The sequence below is a fragment of the Spodoptera frugiperda genome, chromosome 17 (assembly GCF_023101765.2).
Source record: "Spodoptera frugiperda isolate SF20-4 chromosome 17, AGI-APGP_CSIRO_Sfru_2.0, whole genome shotgun sequence".
Taxonomy (NCBI): Eukaryota; Metazoa; Arthropoda; class Insecta; order Lepidoptera; family Noctuidae; genus Spodoptera; species Spodoptera frugiperda.
Window position 1 is genome coordinate 7,629,489 of NC_064228.1, and position 16,964 is coordinate 7,646,452.

The 16,964-nt window shown below is 35.5% G+C and overlaps 1 protein-coding gene across 4 annotated transcripts in view; it reads left to right on the forward strand.

The window, feature by feature from the left end:
* LOC118276558 (heterogeneous nuclear ribonucleoprotein L) overlaps nucleotides 1–16,964 on the forward strand; it is a 439,770-nt gene that overhangs the window by 362,130 nt on the left and 60,676 nt on the right. For all 4 annotated transcript variants that reach the window (XM_050699950.1, XM_050699949.1, XM_050699952.1 and 1 more), the window contains exons 3-4: nucleotides 10,428–10,512; nucleotides 16,114–16,211. In XM_050699950.1, coding sequence (XP_050555907.1) covers nucleotides 10,428–10,512; nucleotides 16,114–16,211 — 183 coding nt within the window. The remainder of the gene's footprint in view (nucleotides 1–10,427; nucleotides 10,513–16,113; nucleotides 16,212–16,964) is intronic.

A 16,964-nucleotide genomic window follows, 5' to 3' on the forward strand; every position in this document is an offset into this window, starting at 1 on the left:
AGGAAAAAGGGAATCAAAAATAATTAAAACAACATATTTTTCTCTTAACTTTTGGCGAAGGACTGCGATGATGATGACGAAGGACTGCGATGTAGTAAGATAAGCTAGCTACCTGCGCGAGCGCAACATAATACCAGTTTTAAGACTATGGGCGAGAGTGAGAACGAAATATGCACATCAACTTGACGGATTTAGTCTGATTGGGTTTATAAAAATACCACGGAGTGATATTTTAACTTACTGAGCGGTCGTTTAGTAATTAGGAAAAATAGTCAACTTAAAATATCATTTTCATTTTACTAATTATTTCCATTTTCCCATTATTGTGAATCAAAATAACTACACAATATTAAATATGATTGCAAACACTATCATTTAAAAATATTTTGGTTTATGTTCGCGACTTTTAAAAAATCGGGTAAAAAACGCCCGATGTCCTTTATTGTTTTGATTGCGGGTTAAATTGTTTTGTTTCATGACGTTCTTTATAGTAATTTTCTTAACTACTTAGCTGTTGAACTAGATAGTGTATTTCATGAACTCGTGCAGTTAGAGATTTGAAATAATAAGCTTCTGAACCATATATATTTATTATAGTCTTGACGAAAGTTTTTTTAAAGCGGGAATAGCATCCAATGACTTCTCCCGCCTTTGGTGCGGCGAGAGGGAGTGTCTTACTGACTACAAACTACCCCGACTAAAAAGCAGGAGTTGGTACTCCTGCTTTTCGAGCTGGAGCCCCGGTAAGCCCGCTAGGTAGTGCAACTCCGGACTGAACAACGGTCTACATAATACACATTTTGATGTGTGTGTAATATCAAAAGTTCCGTAAAATACTACAGTTTATTGAAACTGCAAGTTCTATGTACCATCCACTGGAATGATACCCTATGTTTATATATATAATTCTTCTGTAAGTGTGTATGTCACTGAACTTCTCTTTAACGACTGGACCGATTTTGATGAAATTTTTTATGTGTGTTCAAGAGGATCTGAGAATGGTTTAGATTCACAATTTTGTCCGCCGGACAATGTTTTTTTTAATTAACTTTTAATTTATTAGTAGTTGTTGATTTTGGAATGTTTTACATTGGATCCAACAGACGGCGGTACCATCGCAGTGTCAAATATTATGACGTTAGATAGTGTCATAACATTTGAATAATAATTTTCATCAAAAAGGTCCAGAATGTTTTAGCTTATCAAAAAAAAAAATTCAAATTAAAGACGTGTAGACAGGACAACGTCTGTCGAGTCCGCTAGTAATAGCATAAAAACAACGCCCCCTACCAGTAAAATCTCCTAATCAACTTAAATTTTTGAAAACCCATAACACTAAAACCAATCACACACACACACAAATTCACATAAAAAAGTACAATCGCACACAAAATATTTAAGCGAAACTTTTATTTTTTACGTTTCTATCGCCCTTCGGTCGGGGGCCGTTGCGTGAATTTTTTAATCGCAACGAAATGAAACAATGGTACAATGAGAACGAGAATGGCCGAAATTGTGTGAAAGATTCATAAGGAACCGCCCGATTCCGAAATTCCGAAATTGCTCTCTCATCTTGCGTTGCGTAGGAATGGGATAAGGTGCCGTTTTCAGGTATATTTTGTCGGCGATTGTACTTTTGTTGTGTTTAATAAAATTGCCTGCAGTAATTTGTATGTAAATTGTGTTTTTAGCACAATTACTGTCATAGACTGAACAAAATTTAAAAAATAAATTTGGCTAACTTTGGGCAGGTAACCAAATTATATTTTTAAATTTTTACTAGATACTCCAGACATTTAATTAGCAGTTGCAATCATGCAACGTCACGCCTTTTATCCCTGAAGAGGTAGGCAGAGTCGCACATTACGGCAGTGCATGTCTGTATTCTGTCTTTTCACCATTTGTGTTATAAGTCCCATGTAAAAGGGGGTGAGCCTATTGCTAAACTTATGTATACTCCGTGCTACCTCTGAGAAATTTTCGAAAAACTGAAAAAAGCCCAGTAATAATTTGCCCGACCCGGGAATCGAACCCGAGACCCCTTGTCAGTTGCACTTGTGGCCACTCGACCAGCAAGGCAGTCAAGAGTTGTATTCATTGACATTGTAATTGTAGCTTCTTACTATAAAAAAGTAGTACCGAAACACTTTAGTCACTAACTGTACATGTCATGTACCTACAACAAAAAAAAAAAGTACAAATTACTCCGTCCTTCTCATAATGAGACTGCTAAACATTTACAGAGTACACAACAACATTACAGTTACAGTACATGTTAATTATTAAAATATAAATTACAACTCGCGAGTGATGACCCTAGCATTAGGGCTGCTAATACGCGGTAATCTCGTTCCCCCTCACCGTTACCGTTACTGGGTCAGTCGAGTAATTCCACGTTACTCTTTTATTTACTCTTTTTGTTTCGTAGAAAAGGGAAGGGTGGGTGATGGGTGAATTGGTATGGTGAAGTCGATTGTGTTTTTTTTTTTGCTTTTGTCTGTGCGTTTGTGATGTGTTGTTTTTAATAGTTATAGTTTAGTGGATCGTGCTTTTACTAGTTACTATCTATTTTAGTTATCGTGTATTAAAGAGCGAAAATATTCTCAATAGGATAGTTGACTAATTTTTATTTTAATGCTAGACGGGAATTGAAATAAAAATGTAGATTATTTTAAAATGTTAGACACGTGTATTTTTTATTTTATTACAAAAAAAAAATACTTTCGAAGATAAATTGATTTGAAGACTCTAACTAAGAATCTAAGTATTTTATCAGATATGACAAAAAAAAAATTGTCTACCTAAATATTTTTTCATTACATAACTGACGGGCTACATAGATTTTTAATTTTCAAACCCCGTCATCATCCCGATTCCCAAACACTAAGTTCAATTCTAGATTCCGTATTATTGCTTCTTTGCATTTTGCTTACCTGCAAAGTAGCAATAACAGGTTGCTTAACCTGGGTATCAAGCCAAGATCCTTTAGTTACCTCTAATGCGTGTCGCACTTGCAGCCATTTTAACGGCAAATATTTTAACTGAAAAATATTTAATGAACAAGAAAATTAAAGCAACGCAATCATCATCGCGTTAATTAGTAACAGATCCCTTGTGGCAACCCTAGCCATAGGGTTGGTACTTGATAAGAGAATTTTAAAATTTAATTAATTGATGGCAACCCTTTGTTTTGTTAGATTGCAATGTGTTTTGTGTGCACGAGATGGGTCAAAAATGTTTTTGTCTGTGGGCCATGTCAAAAACATTTTTGGACCCTGCAATTTTCGTATCTAATTAATACTTTGAAAAGTTAATTCAGGAAACGGGTAGGTTTATAATAATAGGTGGGTAAAATATTTTTCTATTCAACCTACATAGTTATGTCCTATTACGTCTATTCCGTCTCAATCGTTCCAGCTATTTCAGAGATTACCCAGAACAAACAGACACACTGACAAAAATTAAAAAACAATATAATTTAGTTGTAGGTATCGTAAGTATAATCATATGGATGTACTAAAAAGCAATTATCTCAATAATTTTATTTATTAGTCTAGATTTCCATTTTAAAATTAAGATAGATAACACCTACTTCCTATCTAACTACTCGGAGAAAAAATACCGAAACAAACTCAAATGTCATGTAAAAAAAAATAGAAAAAGGTACTCTTATACAAGTGGAATCAATTTGGCACTGCCTCCGCTAACCTGTAGAGCTGTGTACCGACGGCAAATTAACTTTAGCACTCTAGCAATTGAATTTTATTTGTTACTCATGAACTATGGCGAAAAATTTTTTGAATGTATTTTTTTTTTGGCTCATGTACCTAAGTAGTTACACAGTTTATATACGTCCCATGTAATCGTAATTAGGTGTATAAGCTTATTGTTTGTATAACAGGGTAGGTATAATTCCAGACTCAGTGCTCCGTTTCTGTGTTACTAAACCGATAAATGCCTAAAATATTTTACCCGATTTAGAAATTGAACTTAAGACCCTTTTGCCTAGCAGTCGCGTTTGTAAAAATTCGACCGACGAGGCAGTAAATAGTAGAAACAATTTTGTTAAAAAAAGGAACCTAAAAAGGAAGTCTGGAAATGTGTTGAAAATTACATCAAAATTGGTTCACCCAAACACGAGATAATCGCGCACAAACATACATATGAACAGGGTCAATCCAGTCCTCCTTTTTGAAGTCGGTTAAAAATACTCTAAAATATTACTTTTACTTTTTTCCCTGTCTGTTTGTTTGTGTTGGTTAAACGACAAACAAATCGGCATTTTTTGTTATGATATTTTTGGTATCCGGATTGGTTTGTTTAAAGTACACACAAAATTGTTGGATTTATTTGTTTACGTTTTTAAATTGATTGATAGTGGTCTACAAATATTGATTCATTGGTCGATTTAATAACTGAATAGTTTTCATCATTTTATTTTGCATTCCCATTAAAATACGGAACTTATTGGAAAAAATCAGGACACTATTCTACATCGCATACTGTTTTAAAGAATAAATGGACACAGGTTAGAAGCTGTGGAATACCTAGCGGATTTACCGGGGCTCCGGCTCGAAAAGCAGGAGTAGGAACGGCGTGGTTTTTTGTCAGTAAGAGTCTGACACTCTCTCCCGCTACGCCCAAGGCGTGAGCAGGTATTGGATGATTATTTGCCGTAAAAAAAAAAACGACATCGACCCCGATATCCCATATTCAGTAGTCTCACTTATATTTATAACCACTCCACTGCCAAACTAAGCTATCAAGTAATAAATACAAATGATCCAGAAACTAATTTAATCAAAAAGTAATCTCCTTCAATGACTGCTACACATCACCTACGTACGAGGAGACTGCAGACGCTGCGCTCCTCGTCGTGTAAACTATCCCCCTTAGTCAAATGCTATCATCTCCCCGCCTAGCGCCTATCCGCTACGTAAATATTACTTGAGATTTGTAGGGCGACTGTAAGGTAGGAAAAAATAGGACTTCTCTATAATTTTGTACAGCGATGCAGTTATTTATTGTGATAGAACAGATTGAGCTGATAAGATATGATTTTTTTATAGTTATGTACAGTGGAGGAAATATCCGCTTGATTATTTTAAGATTTTGTTGCTTGAACCCAGCAAAGCCTTTAGAGAGAGTCTAGAGAGTGGACCTTATCACGTACCTACAAGCAACCGTTAACTTAGTGGTGGGCAGGCGCATGTGATGACTGTTATACGTTGCTAGTAATGGACCGAATCCCGAACTTCAGTGATCATTCTTGAACTCTCTTACCATCTGATTAGCGAGATTTAAGAAAGGGAATGCTATGCAATAACAAATACTTGACAATTTATACAAATATTATTTCAATGCTAGTCAAACGAAAGAATCAAATAGAAAAAGTAATTTATGGGTTTGACTTAATCTTTGTCTTAATTTGTTAATCCTATACATCAACTTAAACTGTTACACTCGTTCGGCTAGCATTTAAATGTCATTTTGACCAGAGTTCTTATATTCTATTTAGTATTCGACTTGTTCTTACCAAACCATGGTTACTCTATACAAGATGAGTAAAAAAGTAAGAAGACTAGGGCGACACGGCTTGCTTCACATAGGTAGGAGGTACCTATCTATATAGTATACCGTGTTTCTTGCACCAGCTAGGAGCGAAGGCAAATATGCATTAAATAATATTGATTCAGTCGTCCTTCCTGTCTAACTCATTTTAAAGGGATTTAGCGTGAATGTTAGATTATTTTTGTGTGTGAACTTAAAGTTTTAGTGTGTCGGCTTTGCTTACGTTAAGAAGTATTATTATTAATGGAATTTATCAAAATCACTACTTACGGGGATGCCTACGTCATAGTAGCTTTAAGCTTGCAAAGCCCGATCGGTTTAAAAATGACAAACTTTCATCCCCTATTTTATCCTCTTGGAGGTAGAATTGATCAAAATCCTGCCTTAGCGGACGCCTACGTCATACATAACATCCACCAGTGATTTGGGCTGTAGGTTGATAGATCACTATGTCAGTCAGTCAGTCAGTCACCTTTGAGTTTGTATATTTAGATGGATTTTGAAGATATTTGACTGTAATGACAAATGGCATAAATACGTATTTGTACCTAGTTGCTTTTTTTACATCGATGTCTCGGTTTGACTCAGTCGAAAATCGATCCCACGACATATCCATTCTATCAACTAGAGAATAGTTTAAACTACAAACTGAACCACAAACTCGATACGAACGACGTACAGTAAAGTCTTCGGTTCGATTCCCGCGCGGCTGTCAGTTAAGCAGACAATTAACTTAAAGTCACCAAGTTTAGTTCCAGCCTCGAAGGTAGCGGGTTCATTCCCGATGCATTGTTTAATTGACACACCGTTAGCGTGCAGTTAGATAATTGTCACTGTCTTGTGGTTAGTTTAAACTTTAGTTAAATTTAACTTTAGTGTAAGGGTGCTTTTCCACCACAGATGTGCTATGCTACGTTGCTGTGGATGCGTTTGGCTTTCACCAAATATATTTATTTGTGCACGTAGCTTAGCACTGGTGAAAAACGGACTCAGCTAAGCTATGGTTTTTATATAAAAAGATGCGTGCAATAGATGGCCTAGTATCGATATATCACTCAAGCTGCGCATGTTCCTCGCACATCTACCTAGCTTAGTATCAGTGGAAACGGTCACATAATTTCACATCTTACCTATTACATCTTCGTTGCATAGCTACAGACCACATCTCTGATGGAAAAGCGCCCTCAAAAAGCCATTTATTGTAATCTCATTAATGAAAATCAAACCACGTACTACCAAAGCCTGAAAAAGCGAGAAAACTTGAACAATTTCCTTCCCATTACATTCACCTCACCATCGGAATTCCCATAAATATTTCCATGTGAAAATGGCGAATTAAAAATTAACGAGAATTTTGTAAAAAATACGGCCTCCGCCCGTGGGGAGTTTAATTATTACAAGACCCGGGTTTTTGGGCCGAAATTAATTATAACAATCAGCTTTGTTAAGTACATGTCTTTTTTAGGTATTATTTGTAATTTCTCGACTGATAATGTTCTTGTTTTGAAAATGTATTGGACGGTTATAATGATGGTAATTCCTTAATAGGGATGATGATGGCGTAAGAAAATTAAAAATCTATTTAATCCGTCGTCAGTTAGAATGAATAAGTATTAAACACGTATTTTTTTCAAAGAAGATAACAATACTTACATAAAACGACACAGAATTTCACCGCCGTACTCAGAGTCATTTAACGATTACTTAACCCAGTCCATAGCAATTGTTTTCGATACAAAATCGTTACTAAGAAATAGTTTAAGCAATTATTAAGTAAGCAGTAAGAATGGTTTGCTACCATTCACGCATCATTTCTATGTATAAAATATACCTAGAAGTGACATCACGCGATATTTCAATTCAATATATCTTCAAAATACGAGTCTAATATTTTGAAAAATCCTATAAGATGGACCTGAAAATAAAAATTTGTCATCTACCCAACGAAAAAAACTGCGCAGTCCCATGTTAAATTATAATATTCCCCCATAAAGTCCAGGATTAAAAAACTAGTCAGACTGCCAATCTTTAAACTAAGTAAGTATATAAGAAATATATCCAGTTCATATTCTCTTAGATAACTGAATTTTTCAGCTGTATTCTGCCAATTTCATGGACTCGAGCAATCCTGGCTTGCATGCAAATAAAATTGTCTCGGTCAGTCCTGAAAGTTTCAGCTTTGTAACGGGTGTCCCAACAAGAACGCAAGATTTAAAATTGGCGGCATTCGAAGGGTCATTGTTTGACATTTGAACAAGTGTTATTGTTTGTTAGTATAAGGTACGAGGTTAGTAAAAATGGAGCTCTACACGATTAAAAATGAGGCAGGTCAAGCGCAAACAGTCAATCATGGTGTTCGGTATCGTAAAATGATAACGAGTTTTTTCGTACCTCGAATTGAAGAAATGAATTTGGAGGGCATGTGGTTTCAACAAGATAGCGCCACATGTCATACAGCCAGAGAAACAATTAAATTGCTGCATCAGTCATGTCCCGGTCGTGTTATTTCACGTTTTGGAGACCAGAATTGGCCGCCTAGATCACGTAATTTATCAACATTAGACTTTTTTCTTTGGGGTTTCTTAAAGTCGATGGTTTATGCGAATAAGCCGACGACGACTCGAGCCTTAAAAAGGAAATTGGACGCTGTATTAATGAAATACCGCAGCATTTATGCAAAACGGTCATTGAAAATTTCATTGAAAGATCGCGTATGTTTCAGCAAACCAGCGGCAGCCATCTGCCCGTTGTATTGTTCCATAGATAACCTCATCCTCTCTACTTTACGATATAATAAAGCTTTCATGATTTTTTTAATAATATCTTCGTTTTATTTAAAATTTAAATCTTGCGTTCTTGTTGGGACACCCTATACTTCAATTTCAGTGGATCTGTATTTTTCAAGTCAAAATTGTTATTGTTTGGATTTAAAGTATTACTATTTTTCTGTTTTATATTTGAATAAAAATGACATTTTTTTCAGTTTATTTTCTTAAGTTTTTATTAGTTGTACTGAAAAAATTAAATGTTATTTAAATATTATAGGTTTACTGAATTTTTAAAATGTGTTTGTGGATAGAAACTGTATTTTTGAATGCTTTATGTAGCTTTATAAATAAGTAATGTTAAAAACAAATTCATATAATGTATATATATATACCTACCACTATTTTATTGTATTGTGTACATTAAAGATTAAATAAATAAATACATGGCTGGCCAAAATTATCAAAACATTATACGTTACTGCAACTTTTTGCTACATATGTGTGCAGTTAATACCCCAAAATATTTCTCAAATCTCTTCAATGAACACTACATATTATCAGTATTAATCCCATAGACGTTCACACCAAATAATCAATTAATTGATTGATTGACTGAACTTCACGCCTGTGTCCCATGGAGTAGGCAGAGACAATGGAACGCCAATTGCTACGATTCTTACACACCTCTTTCGCTTTATCAACAGTCACCAGTCTTTTTATGCATGCTCGCATAATTTTCATAATACTTTAACTTCTATAACACGCAAATAAATAGCCTCCATACTTACAACACACAAAACAACGTTTGTTTCACAAAAAACAAAACAAAAACTCAACCGCAATATCACCAAGTAAAGGACGCACTCGATGCCGCTCCGGAGATTTTTTTTTTTTATTAAAACTACCGCCGTCTAATGTCAAATGCAAAATGTTATTACGGCCGCCAGTGTACGACGATTTCAATTCCAACAAGTGGGCTGATATTGCGTACCTACCCACTACACTACACTGGCGTGCATTGTAAAGTGGTGATCGATTTTATATTGGTTTTGCTTGATAGTTTGTTTGTTTGTTTGATTGCTTGTTGTCGTTAATGTGGGAGGGTTATAGATAGATTGTGTGAGTAGTGTGAAAGAGAAAGCGAGTTTGTGATGGGACAATGTTAGCACTATAGGTCTCAATGCCATGCTTCGGCACGAATGGGCCGGCTCGACCGGAGTGATACCACGGCCTCACAGAAAACCGACGTGAATCAACGATTGCGTTGTGTTTCGTTGTGTGAGGTTACTCTCCTCTTCCCAATCTTCCACATCCCCGATTCCCCAACAACCCTTAAATTCCTAACCCGTAAAAGGCCGGCAAAGCACTTGTAACGCCTCTGGTGTTTCGGGTGTCCATTGGCGGCGGCGATTGCTTACCATCAGGTGACCCGCCAGCTCGTTTACCGGCTTCATAAAATTCAATTACAACATGTACAAATAATTGCCAGAATGCCAAACGATTGACATTTAATATAATTGTTTTAATGAAAGATGTCTATTCGAACCGTTGCATCGTTACATTAATCTTGAAACTTCAGGTATTAAATCAATGAAATTAATTATTCTGTTACTCTTCATAGACGGGGATTTATGATCTACTGGCTAACGGCTAATGGCTCTAGATAAACCCTATAACCTTGTTTTAGTGCTTTTAATTTCATATCTAGGATACCTGACTCGTTCTAATTCAGGAGTTGCCAACCATTTCCTGACATGACATCTTGACATTGTAAACTAATTCTTAATTTTATGTTTATTTTTAATTTTGACATTTACTATTTTTTTTTTTTTTGCATAAACTCTGTTATTTTATACGATTCAAATGGCAAAACATGTAGCTCTTTAATATATGCAACACCTGTAATCTGTAGTTATGTTTTACAGAAATAAATCTTATATTCAAATTTTCTCATTTACTGCAGATTACAGACCCCTTATTTTAAAAAGCAAGCCCATAGTCCATTAATGGACTCTCGCGGGCTGCTGAATGATGATGATGATGATATATTTAATACATATTAACATATAATCTGTTTGTTTGTTACAGGACGTAATTCACACAATAAGCACACCACACGGCCAAGTACAGAGGATCGTCGTGTTCAAGAAAAATGGAGTACAAGCCATGGTTGAATATCCTTTTCAATAGAAATATACTTTAGTTCTTATATTAAACAGTAAAATGTAAGAAAATCAGATAAGTATGTCAGTATGTCTATTATCATCAGCCTATTTAAAATAACTACTACTATATATAACTACTACTACGTATCACGAGTTTGCTCGGAAAATACACTGGTGTGTTTTCATATATCGTACACACACGCAGTTCATAATTTCAAGCCCCAACATTACTCGAAACTAATCGAGCTTCATAGAGTACGTTGTTTATTTATTTATTTACTTAAAGATACGCCAACGACTCGTTGACTAGATTTGACACATTCTATTTTTCAACAATTTGCTGTGAATCCATCGCTTATAAGTATATAGCACTAATGATATTGAAGTCGTACCAATACTTTGATAAACTCCTTTATTGATTCATCTTAGTATCATAATATTGATAATATTTTATCTAGACGTTATAATATCAATCCGCTATATAGTTATTACAAATTTTACGACTCGATCTAATTACAAGATTGTAATGTTATTAATAAATTGTTGTTATATCATTACATACAACGTTTACGATCGCCATTAAACTAAATTTTACACCCAGACGCTATTACTTTACGGTTTATTACGCGGTAAAAATATAGCTTTTTGATTACTAATTAAAAATGTAGAGTAAACTGTTGAGGTATGTTGTTTGTTTGTATAAAGAAGCAGAGTAAAATACATTTGTCAACTTCCTTAGGGTGCTTTTCTACAAGAGATTTGCTATATAGCTATGCTGCGAGGATGTAATAGCTAAGCTGTGAAACTATGTGACCGTTTCCACTGATACTAAGCTATGTAGCTGTGCGAGGAAGATGCACAGCTCGATTATGCGATGTATCGACATTAGAAACCATCCATAGCACACATCTTTTCACATAAAAAACACATCTTAGTTGAACCCGTTTCGATGAATTGGTGAAAAGTGGGTATACATTGTATAACGGCATTATGTGCCGTAATGTGCATCTCTGTCATCCCCCTTCGGGGATAAAAGGCGTGACGTAAACGGTTATGCAAAAATCTAGTTATTCTACAATATTTTTATTCATTGTTACCAAAATATAAAAGCGAAATATGTCGACAGCAAAGGTCGTCCAAGTATTATTTATAACAACCATGACTAATGCTGGCATTACAAATGATTTTTATGTGAAAACTCTATGATGCGCGTGAGTTGATCTGTGTTATGAAATGCCTTTGATAATGAATACAGTTTCAAAGCGCTGTCAGCAAATTAAATGGACGTATTTATTTGTGAACATTAAATTAATGGTAATAAATGTTAAGACAGAGAAATGTGTTCGTCGTTTGTGTTTTACATAATGACAAGTTTAAGGATCTTTATATTAGTTCATTTGTTTACGCTTAATAGACTACTTATTAGACCATTTCAAAGCTAAGATTAGATGGCGAACAGGGGTGAGAGGGCGGTTTGCCTACTACCTGCAACGCATATAAGATTAGACAATGATGACTGATAATATAAAAATCAATTGCTGTTCGTTAGTTTCGCTAAAACTCGAGAATGGCGATCTTTAATTATTTGTATTCTACAAATAATTAAAGATCGCCAGGCCATCGCCGTCGATTCGCCGTCCAGGGAAGATTTAAAAGATGAAAAAAAATATTTGAGCCGATACAAAGTTTGCCGGGTCAGCTAGTAGTAAATAATAATTGTAGAATTATTGAAATAAGCCAAATGAACAACAACTAGTTCCGCGCTTACTATACCAAAATACTCAACATTATAAAGTTAAATACTAAAAAAGGGAAACAATACCGACTTCCAAACGTATATTTAAAATCGATAAGTTTATTTAACAAAAACGTTATTTCGACAGGCATCTCTTGACTGCGAGCGTGGCGTCGGGGAATTTTCAATAGTATAAATAAACGGACGAACGAATCCGTATGATTTACAGTTCGAATTGTAAAGCGTACGGAAAATATTTGCGTTTGAATTATTGGTAACACGTGGCGTTGTGACGGGACGTCTGTTACACCGTGGCGTAGCGCGCGGACCTGTCTTAAGATAGAATAAAATAAGTAATTGGATTAGATGTAACTTTAAAAGGTGTCTTTATTTTCGTAAGGTTTTGGGAAATATGTTGCTGATTATTGGAAAAAATATTAAAATCAGCGTACTCTTCTTCAAAACGTTAGTAACGCTTTTGTTACTCCTCTGGTGTTGTTGGGTACCCCCATGAGTGGCAATCATCGCTATCGGATGCGAAGGTTGCTTCTTTACCTCAGGTCCTTAAAATAATCGCTTCGGTATCGCTTTATGATCGTACGTAATTCATATTTTAATATCTTATTTTATAGGCGCGTTAATCGCAAAACAACGAGTGTAATTTCAAATTCTCTATCATAAGTATCCAATTTTTTTTATGGTATAAGCCGGTAAATATGATGATAAGCAATCACCGCCGCCTATAGACACCCGGAACACTAGAGGCGTTACAAGTGCATTACTAGCCTTTTGGGGATTAAGAATATAAGGAAGGAACTTGTAATCATGAACATAACCACAAAATAACCATTCAAATTAAAATTCAATACTCGTGACATTAACAAGTAACTTAATACACTTTAACATAAACACGATAACAATGTAGTGTACATGTCGTATGTATTTCCAAAGAAATACTAATGTAAACGTTATGTACTACTTAATAAACATGCCTTGTAAACATTTGATTGATGATTGTATTAATATCAAAACATGTTGCTTTGAACATGTTACAACATGCGACATGTTACGCTTCGGTGTGATAAACGGTCGACAAGGCCAATAGTGCGTTGACTTGCGTTTTAAAGAAATAAAATATTTATTTTTTAATAATAGTTTTAATTTTTTATGTATGTTTTATTTATGAATTTGAGTTCATTTGTTAGTTCTTTTATTCTGCCTATATAGTTGTGTTGATTTTAATGAGTTACGTTGTCTGTTAAAATTAAAGTGCCATTGTGTCAAAGTCAAATCATTTATCCTAATTATCCCATCAATAGGATTTTTTGTTGACTTTGGAAATGTCAACAAATAAAGAAATAAATAATAGCCTGTCAGTGTGACCATCAGTGAAGCTAGGGTCAAACTCGTTCCAAAGTGTAGCTTCGAATTTAGAAGAACTAGAAAGAAACTCCACTTGTTACTCTTTTTAAAAAATAAATGTGTTTACAATTTGTCTGATGCCTTTTTCCAATCAATAAGTTTAGTTTTGTCAGTAGTCCATTTAACTAGTAAATTTGTGATTTCCTATGTACATATTTAGTTCATAAACTTAATATCTAATTCTCATAAACACGTCTCAATAAGAAAACGAACTTCACTAATATAACAATTCTCCCATTTTTTTGAGGGGGAAAATCATTCAATGACTTCTCCAGCCTTGGGCGAGGCGAGAGGGAGTCTCAGACTCTTACTGACTAAAAACCACCCCGTTCCTACTCCTGCTTTTCGAACCGGAGCCCCGGTAAACCCGCTAGGTAGTCCGCATCTCCGGAATAATAATTCTCCCTAATCCCGTATTCGAACAACGAATCCGTGGAGTAGTAGTAGTAATAAAATCTTTGTTTAATTACACTTTCACCATATTTTTTCGAAGGGGACTTTTATTCAAATGAGTTGGAAGTTTTCACCCAAATTGGAATATAAGTTGCGACGTCTGTGCTTCCAGGGTGCGGGCTTTGTCATAAGCGCAGCGGGTAGCGAGTTATAAAAATGTAACCAGTGCAACTTTGCGTTGAAATCAACTTTCGTGCTTTAACGTGCATGCGAGTACCGATGGAGTTTCTTGCTCGTTATTATCTATTCGAAGCTACACTTTGGAACGAGCGCTGCCTGATTGACAGACTGACTGTCGGACAATTCAACCCACAACACCTCAGGAAAAGTTTCCGTGTAACAAAGCGAGATTTTGACTAGTACTTCTTTCGCAAAACGCTTTTTATTAAAACTGCAATTAAACTAGGAATCCAACATTAAGTTTAACAACGTTTTAGTTCACCTTAACCCACGATAGATGGCTATCCCTATTTAGATGTAAGTGGATCATAGTAATTCAGTTTCCTACCAAACGAGGTAAATTAACGACGACGCGGCTATTTATTGATGCACTAACTAGATTAGTGCAGCCCATGGTTAACGGTTTAGCACTTATAGACTTGTAACCTGATTTGTAGTTAGGTAGTGTATGATCTCCGGAGCAGGTCTATTAAGAGAACCCGGTGCCCCTTACAGGTGTTGAGGGTGGCCACCGGGGTGGTTTTAGTGAGGTAAAAATCCCACACTCCCTAGTCTTTTATCCCCAAAAAGCTAGGCGCCTTTTGAAGGTTTCCCCCCGTCATAATAAAAAAGGTAGGATATGATATAAGGAGGTTCATAACTCAAGTTTACAAAGTGATTAGTTGATTGATTTCAGCCATGATCGTCCCACTGCAGGGCAAAGGCCTCTCTACCCTCCTTACACTCCTCTCTGTTTAAAGCTTTTTGCGGCCAATCCTTGTCGAGTTCGTCCTGCTATTTCCTTTTGGGACGGCCGCGACGTCTGTAAACGTGTGATTGTGTTTGTGTGAAAAGTAATTGATGTTTTAAATTGGAATCGAAACGTAAGAAAGACGTTCCTTATATTATACATCACAAGGTCTAGAAAAGGAGCCAGTCCGAAAAATTCGTTAAAAATTACGTCAAATACAACAGACGATCACCTATCCAAACTTCCATATTTACACGCTGTCACGTGTTGGAAACCCCAAACGACCTAGAAAACCCCAAAAAACATACCGGTATTACTGGTACTATGGGTGGCTATGGATTGCGCTGATAGTTTAGGGTTTACCATCAGGTGATCACATAAAAAAGACTTTAGGTATTGGTTGAAGTAAGAAAAAGAAAAGTCGAGCGTTATTCTCCATTTGTCCGCTTTCTCTCATCAGTAAAACCACAACCTTATCTTTATTACATAAAATGGCTCCCGTCCCGAAGATATTTGAATAATACCGATGTCTCCGCGACTTAATCGTTCAATAACATTATGACTGAAGTAATCCGATTTCGGTATCATCAAACTTTGTCTAGAAATGGGTAGGCAGAAGTCTCAATGTTTACAATAGCTTTAGGAATTAAGATTTTGTTAAAAAAATCTAATATTTCTCAGTGATGGTACGGAGTCCGGAATTGTGCCCATTATAGGCTCACCCCTATTACATGGGACTTATAATATAAATGGTGAAATGTGGGTGTACATTGTATAGCTGGTACATTATTTTTTCAAATTAAACTCCTATAAACTTCTTTAGGCTGATGATAATATGGCTATAGGAAACATAATATTTGTACCTACTTCAAGACTGTTTTAAGGTAAAAGCACATTTAATAAACACGGCATATGACTTCACGTGAATAACTTTTCGTAATTTAAGTTTTCTTTAGTTTATTGACTTTAAACCTTACCGTCTTATAATAAGATTTAAAATCGTTTTGATACTTAATTTTACACTTTAGTATTGTTAAAATATTCTATGTTGTCTATTTTTTTAAACGATTTCCTTAACCCCTGGCCACAAATTTGAAAGTGTGGAATCGGCGACGAGAGCTAAAGAAGCACTTCACGGCTGTGACATATACTCCGGCTGTTGCACACTCAAAATCGAGTTCGCTAAGGTAAGATTTTATACTTTATTCTTATAGATGTAAGGTTTAGTTTTACTTGTTTAGTGTGATTAGGGTAAAGCGCCCTGTATGTGGTCTTTGTTTTAATGTGTGATTGTTTGATGTGTTCTTTTAAAACTGCCTTTGTGGTATTTAGGGTGTAAGTGTGGTTTAAGGGTGTAATTAATTCTTGGTGTGACTAAATATTATATCAAGAGTAAAAAAGCCAAAGCATTTATTTATCTGTCTGTCAGTCTGTCTGTTGTCCCATAAATAAAGCTAAGGCTAAATTACAAAAAAAAGGAATCTACTATAAAGCATACTCTTCTACTTACATAACCGAATACCTCTTAACATCACTAAAATGACATTTCCCTCGATATTCCTAAACACACCTCACCTACGCACGTCTAGACGTATAAGGTGGCTACACAATTATCGTCCATCGGTCAGTAACTCTATCCGCCAGGGGGCGCTTAAGTGAGCTCTCAGGAACGCAACGTTTCCCCAGTGTAAAGTTACAACAAGTGCTTTTACTCTCAAGTACGTAGTGATGACCAGATTTGGTCCTTTTACCCTAGTGACAATTTTTTTAAGTGATTGGTAGTTTTTGGGGTGGGTCGGATTGGTGTATTATCATTATTTTTTAGTAATGTGAAATGTGTCTTATGACATTACTTAAAGTGTCTGCTAAAAAAACTGAGTCACTATCATAAAACTTGTGATTGTGTCCGACTTTTAGAGAATATAGCAAAAAAGTACCCT